This window comes from Xyrauchen texanus, chromosome 34 (genome assembly GCF_025860055.1).
Source record: "Xyrauchen texanus isolate HMW12.3.18 chromosome 34, RBS_HiC_50CHRs, whole genome shotgun sequence".
Classification (NCBI taxonomy): domain Eukaryota; kingdom Metazoa; phylum Chordata; class Actinopteri; order Cypriniformes; family Catostomidae; genus Xyrauchen; species Xyrauchen texanus.
The window spans coordinates 25,522,409-25,536,479 of NC_068309.1; the positions used below are offsets into that span (position 1 = coordinate 25,522,409).

Sequence of the window (14,071 nt, forward strand, 5' to 3'; positions counted from 1 at the left end):
TGGTTAATCTTTTCCACACAATTACAATGAATGGGGACTGGGAGTGACTTTTTTTTCATACTATTTTCCAAGTTTCTGAAGCCATATAATACATTTGTGTAAGGAACAGACCAAAATGTAACTAATATCTTCTTTTGTGTTCCAAGGAAGAAAGCAAGTCTTACAAGTTTGTGACAACATTAGGGTGAGTAAATTATAACAAAATTTAAATTTTTAGGTGAACTTTCCCTTTAAAAAGTAAAAGAGATAAATATGGTCCTTTCAAAGGGCAAAACTGTTGTTTGTGGTGTATAATTCAAGCTTTAGCCATAACAGGCCCTTCTAAAAGCTAGTATTAAACATCTGCGTTTTTATATATGAGGCTAAAAAGAAAGAAGGAAAGCGAGAGTGAAGAATAAAGTGTAAACTTGAAGCCACATGAAAATGCACCCACAGTTCTCTTCAAGACCAAAGCATGGCCCACACCGATGAGGGGGAGGGATGTGATGCAAGTGTGAAGAGCAGGGGAGGTGGAAGCCAGGCCTCACTGTCACTCCTCTAACGCCCCCGTGAGGGTGTCGATGTAGGAGCTGTCGGTGTCAGAGGCCAGTGTTTGCTCCGTTGACATGGACGAGATGTCGTTAATGGAGGACGACTGGGAGGCAGTGGTGCTGCTGTTCACTGTGCCATCTACCACACACACAGCAATGCATCAAAATTAGGGCTGCCATAGTTACTGGGCTTAATTATGTCTAATGTTATTACATTTATTGTACACAGCTAATGTATTTTCCTAATTCAACGTTTTGTTTCATTTTGTATGGAAGTGATTTCTGAAGGCAGGTTTGAATAAGACAACAATATCAAAGCTAAATTTGTGGCAGTAGTGCAATATGTTTTTTCAGTAAATGAAGGAAATTTCTTATTGGTTCATTTCATATGAAAATCTTTTTTTTTTTTAAACAAACATCAAAACCTAATCTAGTCAATGAGGGAAGAAAAGGGTTGATGAACAGATCTAGAACAGGCATTTAGACAACTGATATCAGGTGGATTGACCACTTCTTCAACTATGCTAAATTGGCAATTGTTTTTTTCTTCCTCCCCTTTTTGGAATTCCCAATGCATTTTAAGTCCTCATGGTGGTGTAGTGACGCACCTCAATCCGGGTTGTGGAGGACGAATCTGAGTTGCCTCAGCGTCTGAGACAGTCAATCCACGCATCTTAACACATGGCTTGTTGAGTTTGTTACCACGGAGACATAGCGTGTGTGGAGGCCCACGCTATTCTCTGCTGCACAACTCGCCACACACCCCACCGAGAGCGAGAACCACACATTACAGCGACCACGAGGAGGTTGGATTCGAACTGATGACTCCAGTGGCGGTAGTCAGCGTCAATACTCTCTGAGCTACCCATGCCCCAATTTAGCACAACTGTTAACCAATGCGCTAATCTCAAAATGATCAAATATCAGACGTTTAATCAGTCTGGCATTCATTTTGGTCTATCGCTAGTTAGTCATGAGGCTTAGTAACTCACCTAAACACTCCTCTTTCAGTACTCCATTTTTGTTCCTCTCCTCCCAGTCCATTACTTCTTCATAAATCAGTTCTGCAGAGAGAAATAGAAGATTGTGTCATCTGACTTGTACCTTAAAAGTATAGCACAAAAAAAATACACCAAGTTACTCTGTAAAACTTTTCAAAGCACAATTGACAATGCAAGATACTTTGTTATCAATTTACTCAAATTAAACCTTTGTACTCTACATCAGAGTCAATCATTCTTTACAAACAGGATGCAATGATAAAGGTAATTTATACCTTTCCATTGCTCAATGCTGTGTTCCCTCTCCTCCAACTGCTTGTCTGATATCTGTGGAGGCGGCTGAACACATAAAACAATCGTTACAAATCCTAAACCCAAGAGACAGCATCTCAATGGCATTGTAAAATGTCCCCCATTAAACAGTTTTAAGTGGACTGGACTAAGTGGCATGAAAGAATATGGAGTGCACTGACCGCATCAGCCTCGGCTGGGTCGTACCACACATGGATGTAGGGGTGACTGAGGGCTTCCTGCACAGAAATACGGCTCTCGGGGTCTATCACCAGCATTTTTGACAGCAGATCGCGTGCTTGACTAGCTGTGTTTAACAACGTAAAGAATAATGTAAAACGTCAAGTTTCATAAAGAGTCAAGTAGGGCTGGGCGGTTTGGCAAAATACTGTATGTAGAGAGCCTCAGGTTCTAATCACTTTACATTCTGAGAAAAAATTAGGAAGAGCTTGTAAATAAAACTGTGTTCTCCTTCATAAGCCCTCTGCTGTTAGTTACTGTGGCGGATGACATAAAGCTTTCCTAATGGCATCTGCACTTCAGCAAAAACAGTGGCATGCCCAGATCTCTGCAGGGGCAGGGGGAGAAGGATAAAAATTGTATTGAATTTTTTTCTACACTGAAAGAGACGCAACTGCTCCCATTATAATTAATATACTGCTGTCTACACTGTAAATCTAGATGACATGTACCTGTATTTGCAAATATCTGTCGACAATGTGGTACCAATTCAGTAATATACTTTTGATGAATTTACGATACATTACAAAGAGTGGACTTTTTATCTGACCTGGTACTCGTCTGAGGCAACGCCACTTCCATGAACCCTTTCTCGAAGTGCCCTTCTACAAGATGGTTAGCGAGGGTTACATTCAAACAGTAATGATATGTTTCTTTCAACGTATCCACTTCATGAACCCTGCAATTTGGAGTAAGTAGGGCATAGGGATGATAACTTTCAATTGGAATTTGCCCTGATCTGCTGTAGCGCATGCTCTAAAAAGGAACCTAGGCATAATTGTCTTTATCTGTGATATACATTGTCTGTATATATGCTGCTGTTTATCAGCAGAGCAGGATTGAAGCTGTTTTCATAGTAACAATGGTTTACATGCACTTAAGAAAATTGTTTTCAGGGTTTTTGCAGATAGCGGCATTCTGAAACGTCATGTAAACGAAAACGCAGATTTCCTTACGCCACTTAGGCGATTAAGAGAAAGCGGTTTAACACACCCAGGTTTCTCCCTGAGAACACTGCTTATCTGACCATGTAAACACATAAGCTGCGTTCTTAAATTTTTTGAAGAGTGTGCATGTGTGTGAACAGACTGGATAACAAAAGCCATAGGATGGAGCCCAACAACAGGTCAACATAGCATAAAGAAACCTCTCCAGATCTTTAGCAAGAGTTTCCATTTCATCTATGTGTGTTTTAAGTGGCGATCTTGTGTTGTAATGTGTTATTTTGTATGTTGCGACTGTTATCAGAGACACCGAGTGACAGAAAGCGGCGATGTTCTCTCCTGCACATAGACCCCCACTCTACTCGCATCGATGTTCCGCAACTTGTGCTCTGGTCCAGTTAAATCACAAAGCAAAATGCGATTCATGATATTATGCAATTGTTGAGGTTTTAAATCATCTCTTAGATCTGTGTAGGTGGATATGTGTTTGTGTTATAATTTTGTGTGAACTTGTGTGTAATGTTTTATGGTCTTATTAATCTTATTGTACAGCACTTTGGTCAGCACTTGCTGTTTTTAGAAATAAATTATTGATAGATATCCATTGACATACAGAGGTAATCTTGGTTGATTAAAATAAAAAGTTATACTATTGTGGATTAGAACCAGGAACTCTTTGTAGGTGAAAACTTTGCTGAGAGATCAACGAGGTTATTATAGTTTTGGGTTTTTAAATTTAGTTTTAAATTTCAAACTATTATTTAGTTTAGTTTTAGTTAGTTATTTTACCAACTGTGTTTGTTAGTTTTAGTTTAGTTTCAGTTTGTCAATTTAATTTTATAATACATTTTAGTTTTATTTCTATTTCAGTTAACACATATGAGTAAATAACTTGGCAGGGGACAACTTTGTTTAATGTTTTTCAATTAAATTATTCCCTATCCAGTCCAGATTACACATGTGTCTACATATTGTATAGCTAGGCTGATAAACAAAAAGGTAAAAATGACCAAGAAGGACTTACATATGTGGATATCCACTTACCGACCACTTTATTACGTACACCTGTACACCTAATTATTCATTGATTATCTAATCAGTAAGTCATGTGGCAGCAGTGCAGTGTAAAAAATCAGTTATTCAGTTAATGTTCAAATCAATCAATTAAATACAAATGTGATCTCAGTGATTTCAATCATAGCATTTGTTGGTGACAGACAGGCTAGTTTGAGTAATTCTGTATCCTGGAATTTCAACAGCCACAGTTCTGCGTAATGCACAACACGTCGGACATTTAGGAGAATGGGCTAAAACAGAAGAATACCATGTTGGGTTCCACTTTTGTCAGCAAAGAACAGAAGCTTCAATGTTTGATGTGTTGTGCATTCTGAGATGCTATTCTACTCACTGAAATTGTACAGAGAGGTTATTTGAGTTGCCTTTCTGTCAGCTCAACTCAGTCTGGCCATTCTCCATTGACCTCTCTCATCAACAAGGTGTTTCTGTCTGCAGAGCTACTTGTTTTTGGCACCATTCTGAGTAAACTCTCAAGACTGTTGTGTGTGAAAATCCCAGGAGATCAGCAGTTACAGAAATACTCAAACCAGCTCAATCTGTCAACAACAATCATGACACGGTCGAAATCATGGAGTCACATTTTTACCCATTCTGATGGTTGATGTGAACATTAACTGAAGCTCCTGACCTGTGTCTGCCTGATTTTATGCATTGCACTACCGCCACAAAATTGGTTGATTAGAAAATCACATAAATAAGTAGGTGTACAAGTGTTCCTAATAAAGTGCTCAGTGAGTGTATGTATCCCTTTATTTTTTGAACAGCCATGGATGATGTCATTAAACAAACCCATTATAATCCATTTATCTTTAAACATTGAGCACATAACCGTATATGGGCAGAAGAACATGAAACTCATGGCCAGTAGATGGCATGTTTGTGATGCAACAGATGGAGACATTTAAAGAAAAAAATAATATGATTTTGTAACATGCTAAAGTTAAAGAATTAAACACGAAAACTAAAAATATTTTATGATCATTTCTATTTTGTATTAGTTCGTTTTGAAGCAATGCATCATAGTTTCAGTTTAATTTTAGTTTTTTGAAAAAATTAGTTTTCATTTAGTTTTTCAAGGTTATTTTTTTGGAATTTTGTTTCAGTTAACTATAATAACCTTGAAGATCACTCAGTCACCATATGTAACCTATTGTTGTTCCATGCATTTATCCACAGACTAACAAAATCCCAGGAACAACAGTTATCGATATAGTGCTAAAGTTTTCAAATTATGTTAAATATTTATTTGAGCGCTTGAATTGGACATCAAGAATTACTATATCAAAACAATGAAAGATTATTTAAAATTATCTGTGCATAACCTAATTAATATATGTTTCGTAATGTCATAACCAACTCAAACTGCTCACACCACCTTTTCACTTTTAAAAGTTATTGACCAAAACTTTTAAAGGGGTCATATAATGCCATTTTTGTAAAAGTTAATATGAATCTTTAGGGTCTAAATAAAAACTTTGTAATATACTTTTATTAAAAATTCTCATTAGTATTTTAAGAAAACACTAATTTTACCTGCTCAAAAACAGCTCTGTTTTCAGCACGCCGTTTCAGAGCATATGACTTTAAATGATAATGAGCTTTGGTCACCCCGCCCCTCCGTTCTGGAGTTATTCTCCGTATAACTGTTTTTCTTAATCAGTAACATACAAGTAAACCAGGTGTAACTTAGTGTTACCATGTTAACTGTAACACCTGCGTACACAGTTTTTAATAACACAATAACCATAACGCGTTGTTCATTATAAACGTGGGATTATGAATTATATTGAGAACGTCGTAACGTTATGGAAAACATGCCGTAATGTACCCTGAGTGTAAACATTATCCACATTCATTGTGAAGCGTGCAAGCGATTTGCAAAGGTTAATATACTTCTTCTGGAGGTGCAGAGGGAATATAAATAGTTGGTACCGAATCTTTTTTCAGCAGCAGCTTCTTAGCAAAACCAGCTTTATACTGACCCTCGTTTATAAAGCAGTCTGGTGAAAAATGATTCGCGCAAACATGAACGCATTGACGTTTCTAGTGGGGAATATTCCCATCGTAAACAAAACTCAGACACTGCGTCTTCAGCGGTTCAGATTTAGGAACATCAAAATGACTGCTGTGTTCGTTATTACACCGAAGAACAGAACACCACAATCGCTTAGGCGCCATTCTGCTCCAGTGTATCAACAATGATGACAGACTATGATTGACAGCTCGCTCACGAGCGAGGGCGGATCTGTGTTGAAACACTGCTGTCAATCAACAATCCTGGGAGGGGCGTCCGACCGTGTGACGTCACACGGTCGAACGGCTCGATCTGAGGCAGGGGAAAATATATAAGGAGATTAAAACAAAAACACTGGATGGATTTTTATCATAATAGGATGGTTGTGTACAGGCACAGCCAACACACATTTCAGTACAATCAACTTGAAAATGTACCATTATATGACCCCTTTAAGAATACGACTATATAATGATTTGGTTGTATCGCCCACCCCTTTCATATGATTATTTAACATACAACCCTTTTTTGGGGGTTTTCCAAAGGAAGAAAAAAAATAAAAACATATGATATATACCGTTACTGTGATATACAATTACTCATTCTGTGATACAGAATTTTGGTCAAACCGCCCATCCTTAAAAGTAAATATTTACAGCAATGCAATATAGAGATACAGAACCAGTCAAAAGTCTGGACATTTTTAACCGAATTTATGATGTATGACCTTAAAAATATTTTAAAGTCTTATGCTCAAATGCCTGTAATGAATGAGTACAGAATAGTCAAGGAAAAGCAGCCAACAAGTGCCCAGAATACATGTGAACTTTCTTCAATACTGTAGAAAAAGAATCCAAGATGGATACCTCATGAAATTGGTAAAGCAAATGCCCATACATTTATAAATGCAAATACATTTTAAAGATAGTGTGCAAAGATGATTTCTAGGCAAAGGATACATTTTAATTTGTTTTACATTTTTGGTTATTAAATAATTCCAATTCTTCTATTTTTGTTATTCCATACTTTTGATGACTTCACTCTTATTCTAAAATGTGATAAATAGTAATCATAATAAAAAAAGTAGGTGTCCAGACTTTTAAATGGTTGTGCATGTAAAGGAACAATGAAGACAGGGAGGAAAATTAAGAATGTCTGAAAGTAGGCTTACTTTTGATCTTGTCGTGCTCAGTCTCTGAAGGGAATGCCCAGTCGGGGAAAAGCTCATCGAAACTGACTCCAGGAAACTGGGGTTTGTTCATCACATAGTTTCTAACAGTCTCCATCAAACGGTTCATAAACTCTGGAAGGGGGGTGCCCAGTATCTCGATCACCTTATTCCACTGGTCAATATCTGAGATGAGCTCAGTTAAGGAGGTCATGATGAAAGTAGAGACCTTGAGTTTTATCACTTTTATAGACAAATGTGCACATGGAATTGAACAGGTTATTTATTTTTTTTTTTTTTACAACTAGAGGCTGTGCAGACTTATTCAGACCAGGTGTGTGCTTTCTAATGCATTACAACAAGGTGTTTGTGAACCCTTGGAGGTTGAGATTTTAATAGAAAAAAATGACAATGATGAATTAAACTAAATAAAAATATTGATTCAACAACTTAATGCATATTTTGTGTTGTCAAGATACTGTGTAACAGGTTCATTTAAAAGTTCTAATAATAAGAAAATATTAATTGTTTCTTAAGTGAATATATGAAGATGATTTTACTTTAAATACATTATTTAAATTCTTAGGGGGTACTTTAAGAAAATAATTTGTTATAGGGGTTCAGCAGGCAAAACTATTTAGGAACCCCTGCATTATACAGTACTTCAGTTGCAAATCAAAGGAAGTTATAATACATTGAACAAATGTGTGTGAGAATGCATTTGTATCCTGGCTGACATCTTTCACTTTGGGATCTTAAAACTAATGATGACACATGTCTTTATGACTTTAACCTATATTTACACTCTTTGCAAAACTGGAATTGCTGATGAACTGAATTGAGAGGATACGATCAGTGCCCTGGAATATGACACTCCCTTTCACCATCTCACCCATGATGCAGCCCACCGACCAGATATCCACTGCAAAAACACACACAAGCTAAATTTTGCTGAAGTTTAAAATGTACTTAATATGAAAAACATTTTACTATAAAGAAACATGTCATTAATACCATTCTCCTTGTATTTCATGCCCAGGATGACTTCTGGTGCTCTATAGTATCTGGTCACTACGTAGGGTGTCATCATGAAGTTAGTGCAGGCGGCTCTGGCCAACCCAAAGTCTAAGATCTTTAAAGTGCAGTCAGACTTCACTACTATATTACTGGGCTTTAGGTCCTGAGCGGCAGAGAGAAAGAGACAGATACAGTCTCATTCTGTAATTGTGTACAGAGAATCATGCACTTCGGTATACTGCAGACTAAAATGATAAAAAATGCAGCATCTCATCCATGCACTAAAATCTCAGTGATATGGAACTACGGTCAAATGACTCAGAAAACACAGCTGGTGATGTGTCATGCTGGATGTGCTCTTTGCTCAGTGGTCCCTTTAAAGGGGAGGGGGTTTGCACCATTCTGCCTTGAACTTAAAGGTATCGATCAGCCAGAAATGAAAATTCCCTCATCATTTACTCACTCTCATACCCCAGATGTGTGGAACTTTCTTTCATCTGCTGTACACAAATGAAGATTTAGAATAATATTTCAGCTCTGTATGTTCATACAATGCAAGTGAATGGTGGCCAGAACTTTGAAGCCCCAAAAAAAAAGCAAATACAAGCAGCATAAAAGTTATCCATATGACTCTGGTGGTTAAATCTATCTCTTCTGATGAGATATGATGGGTGTGGGTGAGAAACAGATCAACATGTAAGTCCTTTTACCCAAAAAAAAAGCAAATACAAGCAGCATAAAAGTTATCCATATGACTCTGGTGGTTAAATCTATCTCTTCTGATGAGATATGATGGGTGTGGGTGAGAAACAGATCAACATGTAAGTCCTTTACCCAAAAAAGCAAATACAAGCAGCATAAAAGTTATCCATATGACTCTGGTGGTTAAATCTATCTCTTCTGATGAGATATGATGGGTGTGGGTGAGAAACAGATCAACATGTAAGTCCTTTTACTATAAATAATCCTCCCTGCCATGTAGGTGGCAATATGCACAAAGAATTGGAATCGCCAAAAACAAAAGAAGAACACTTAGGAGAAAAGAGCGCTTAAGAGGGCTGTTTGAAAGTGGAGATTTATAGTAAATAAAAATCTAAAAACCACACCTATCATATTGCTTCAGAAGATATAGATTTAACAATTGGAGTTGTATGGATTACTTTTATGCTGCCTTTATATGCTTTTTGAGCTTCAAAGTTTTTGATCCTGTTGACTTGCATTGTATGGACCAACAGAGCTGAGATATTCTTCTAAAAATCTTGATCTGTGTTCAGCAGAAGAAAGAAAGTCATGCATATCTGGAATGACATGATGGTAATTAAATGAGTGAATTTTTTTTTGGGTGAACTCTCTCTTTAAGCTAGAACCCTTAATTAGGCCAAGTGATACTGCCAGCTAACTATTTGTCAATGCATGGAGAAAACTATTTTTTTGTTTTTCTTGAGACAGCTATGATTTGTGGTGTCCATGGTGAATTCCAATTACCACCATCCAATTTGCATTTCTTAAGCACAGCATCTAATAAACAACTAAAAGAGGAAACTGTAACAAATACTTCACATAAAATGTTTGCTCTAAATTAGAATTTGCCATGTTATTGCTCGAATGTGAATTACAACATCCACATTTAATGTCGACCTTTTAGGCCAATCAACTGAAAAAATACGTATATATAAAAAAAAGTCACCCTGTGAATGATGCCGGCTGAGTGCAGATGTCTGATGCCACACAAGATCTGGTAGAGCAGGTAGGACATCCTCTCATGGTCCAGATCCATGTGGATCACCTGACAAAGACTTGCATCCATCAGCTCCATCACCAAGTACCTGAGCAAACCCAGAGACAAGTCAGTTTCTACAGGGTTTCTGTGCTTACTTAATTTTCAATTCAAATGATCTCTAATATTTCCATACATACAAAGCACTGACTTGCATATACTAGTCCCACAATTCCAAGCTTCACACTCTTAGCAACACTTTTGTGAGTACAGAAACCGAAAAAGTGCTGTTGTCAAGAGCTATAATTAATCTTGATTTAATAACACCAAATTTTGTTATCCTAAAGCTATGATTATCATATGTAGTAGGACAGCATAATTCATCAGTTCACCTTGAGAGTGCATTGTAGACCAACATTAAGAACCACACCAATGGCCAAATTCACACTACAGCCATAAAAACTCTGCTTACAATAAACGTTAAGCAAAACATATTAAAATATAATCTCAGAACTTACAAATCCTGGAACTCTTCCAGTGACTTCTGAGGTGTGAAGACATTAAGCAAATGAATAATCTGAAAGGGGAGAGAGAATGAGTGATAAGACTAATCTAGATTAACTGTCAGGGTCCCCACACTTTGACCAATGAATACGTTTTCCATGACCTTTCTAGTTATTTGTGACTATTGATTAGGACAGTTGAAACTTAATATTTTTAAGAATTATTTTGATTCAGACCAATTCACCAATAAGTCATTCAGAAGGATTTGTGAACCAGTTTGATGGATTCATTGAAAAAACATAAACTCAAAAGAACGATCAGGGCTCAACAATAAGGACTGCCTGATGGCCTGGGGCAAGTGTGAAAGTGAGTCGGGCCAGTTGCTAGAATTGCCACTTGCCCGATCGGGCCAGTGCTGCATTTATAACATTAGTGCAAATAAAAAGTGTGAGAGCACAAAAATTACACGGAGCAAACAATGTCTTCTAACCGAGCACATAGAGACAAGGAGCGCAATTATATTTAGCTGTGTGCGCAGTGCACAATCATTTGGATGCATGTGTGCACAAGAACGTGCAAACACCAAATGCGCTCTCCTAGAACTGTACTTGCTTTTATCGGAGTGTCCGAGCAGCAGCATTTACCCAGGGGAATAAAAACAATTTCAAAGCGGAATTGCACGTCTTCAACAGTCCGTGTTCACAGTGCATGGAATTCCATCATGTTTCACTTAAAAATTTTGGTGAAAATTAGTAATACACTCATAGGAACATAATAAATCAAGAGTTTCTTTCTATTGAACTGTAAATATTTGTCTCTCCATGCATTTCTCTCATCATCTCTCTCCGTGCAGTGTAAATGCTGTTTAACATGCATGCTCTCTCTTAAAGGGGCAGAGCGCTAGAATTGTTCCCACAGTAAAAAAGAAAAGAAAAAAAGCATTTTTTTAAAAAAATCTAATTACAAAATTTGGCAGGGCAAGTAAAAATCTGAAGCACTGGCCTTAAAAAGCCTTAGCTTGAGCCCTGAATGATTCACTCACAAATTGGAAATCATTCTGGCTTGCATGCAAGTTTTACCCTACACAAGCGCAATAGCTAGTCGATGACAAGTTATAGAGTAAACGCAAGCATGCAAACTCATGAGGGTTGAAAAAGGTGAGAAGTCATAGTAGGTGTTCCAGGGGTATATCTTCTGTTGATTTATTTGTTGTTTTTAAAGATATTTTAAGTGTTTATGCTTAAAAAAAAACACTTTCAACTGATTTCAATAAATATTTTACCAAACAAAATTGACTTAAGCCAAAAGGTCAATAGATCACATCCCTATTAATAATATATAACTATAGACTTCATCACATTTCCAGGTGTTCCATGGCCATGGGAACTCTGTATTACACATACTAAAGGAATGTTCTGAGCAGACAAGACCAAAAAACATCATAAAGGTGACGTACATTTTTGTGATTAACACACTTGAGCAGAACCAGCTCTCTGTAGGCCCGCTTTGCATGTGTTTGGTTCTGAAATGGTCGGCTCAATTTCTTCACAGCAACTGGGGAGCCAAGGACTGTGTCCAGAGCAGAGCTTATTGGGATAGAAAAATTGTCACACAGATATTACTGTGATCATCATTATCATTTCAACAGGTAAACAAATCGTTAAAACATATCATATTCATGTTTATGCATACATAAAGTCCTACTGGGTGAATCTTACAAAACCTGCTAAGAACATGTCTGGGTCTTAAATCCACCCAAAATAATAAAGAAAAAAGAAGTTAGAAAATGCATTTGGAATTTTTCTCATTAATGTAATGCAAAATCTCATTCTTACTGAATGTGAAATTCATGTAAAAAACAAATAAATTTAAATAGTAACATATTTATACAGTTGAAGACAAAATTATTAGCCCCCTATAAAATATTTAGTTATTTTTCAAATAACTCCCAAGTGCCGTTTAATGGAGCAAATATTTTTTTCAACATAGCATTTCTAAACATAATAGTTTATTTAGGCAACTTAGAGTAAAGAATACCAAGAATAAAAAACTACAGGTCAAAAATATTAGCCCTCTGATGTTAATAGTTAATAGTGTATCCCTTTTGCTTGTAACAGCCTTTAATCATTTGTTGTAGTCCTCAACCAGTTTTAGGCATTTCTCCCGAGGAGTCGCAGCCCATTCCTCCTTAGCACATCTCTCAAGCTCCTCCAGATTTGTTGGTCTCCTGGCATGGACTCCAGTCTTCAGTGTGGCCCACAGCTTTTCTATGGGATTCAAATCTGGGCTTTGTGCAGGCCAGTCAAGTTTGTCCTCGTTTGGAGGTAGTTCTTCACCAGAAGTGAGGTATGCTTTGGGTCGTTAACATGCTTGAAGACTAAATGTTGACCCAAACCAAGTTTTGATGCAGATTGCCTGAGATTGTCTTTCAAAATCTTCTTGTAGTCTTCCTTTTTCATGATTCCTTCTACCCTGATGAGATTCCCAGTTCCAGACTCACTGAAACATCCCCACAGTTTTATACTCCCACCAACATGTTTCACAGTGGGAACGGAGTTCTTTGGGTTGAGAGCCTCTCCCTTCTTTCTCCAAACATAGGCAACCTCTCTAAGGCCAAAGAGCTCTAGTTTTGTCTCATCTGACCAAAAGACACATTTCCAGTATGCATAATTTTTCTCTAGGTTGTCCTTGGCAAACTTAATTCTAGCTTGGATGTGTCTCTTCTTCAGAAGTGGAGTTTTTCTTGGTCTGCAACCTCGCAGTCCATTCCTGTGCAGGGCTCTACTAGTGACTGTCTTCGTTGAGACATCAATCCCAGACTTGGCTAAATCATTCACTAGTGTCTTGGCAGTTGGCAATTTTCTTTCCAAGGTTTTTGAAATCTTTCGCTTCCTGCCTCTGCCAGTCTTGTTCTCCATTGTGTGGGTCTCTTCAAACGTCTTGATAATACTTCTCACGTCAGTTCTTGACACCTGAAAATGCTTTGATAAACGTGAATATCCTTCTCCTGCTTTATTTTTCTCAAGACTAAACAAATTTATTTTGTCTTTACCATGATGACAGTTTTATATTACTTCACAAGTTGTTTTGCAAGATACTAATCCACAATTTGAAGTGCAATTTAAAGGCTTGGGGGATTAATTAGTTTAATTAGGCAAGTCATTGGATAACAGTGGTTGGTTCCGTAGCCAATCAAACAGATAATTTCTTAAGGGGGCTAATATAATTGACCTTAGCAGTTTTTTTATTTATTTAAATAATAAATTTATTCCAGGTAAATTTAAATAAATAAGGCTTTCTCCAGAGGAAAAATATAATAAGAAATACTGTGTTAAAATCCCCTTGCTCTGTTAAACATCATTTGGGAAATATTTGAAAAATAACTGAAATTTCATAGGGGGGGCTAATAATTTTGTCTTCAACTACACATAATTTATAGTGTTTTAAATAAAAATGTACAATGATTTAAATAATAAATCATTAATGATATTATTAGAATAATTAAAATAATATTAATAGTATTAAAACCTTTGGGGGCTGGGCTAACTGCCAAGAAAATAATGTCAAA

The 14,071-nt window shown here is 36.9% G+C and overlaps 1 protein-coding gene across 1 annotated transcript in view; it reads right to left on the reverse strand.

Annotated features, from left to right (window-relative positions):
* Positions 1–12: 12 nt before the first annotated feature.
* LOC127628069 (mitogen-activated protein kinase 9-like) overlaps positions 13–14,071 on the reverse strand; it is a 32,811-nt gene continuing 18,752 nt past the window's right edge. Inside the window, exons 3-12 of the mRNA XM_052104746.1 lie at positions 11,960–12,089; positions 10,518–10,576; positions 9,970–10,108; positions 8,280–8,445; positions 8,116–8,187; positions 7,269–7,451; positions 2,005–2,129; positions 1,807–1,870; positions 1,523–1,594; positions 13–669 (exon numbers count right to left, since the gene is read on the reverse strand). Of these exons, the coding sequence (XP_051960706.1) occupies positions 530–669; positions 1,523–1,594; positions 1,807–1,870; positions 2,005–2,129; positions 7,269–7,451; positions 8,116–8,187; positions 8,280–8,445; positions 9,970–10,108; positions 10,518–10,576; positions 11,960–12,089 (1,150 nt within the window). The 3' untranslated portion in view covers positions 13–529. The remainder of the gene's footprint in view (positions 670–1,522; positions 1,595–1,806; positions 1,871–2,004; positions 2,130–7,268; positions 7,452–8,115; positions 8,188–8,279; positions 8,446–9,969; positions 10,109–10,517; positions 10,577–11,959; positions 12,090–14,071) is intronic.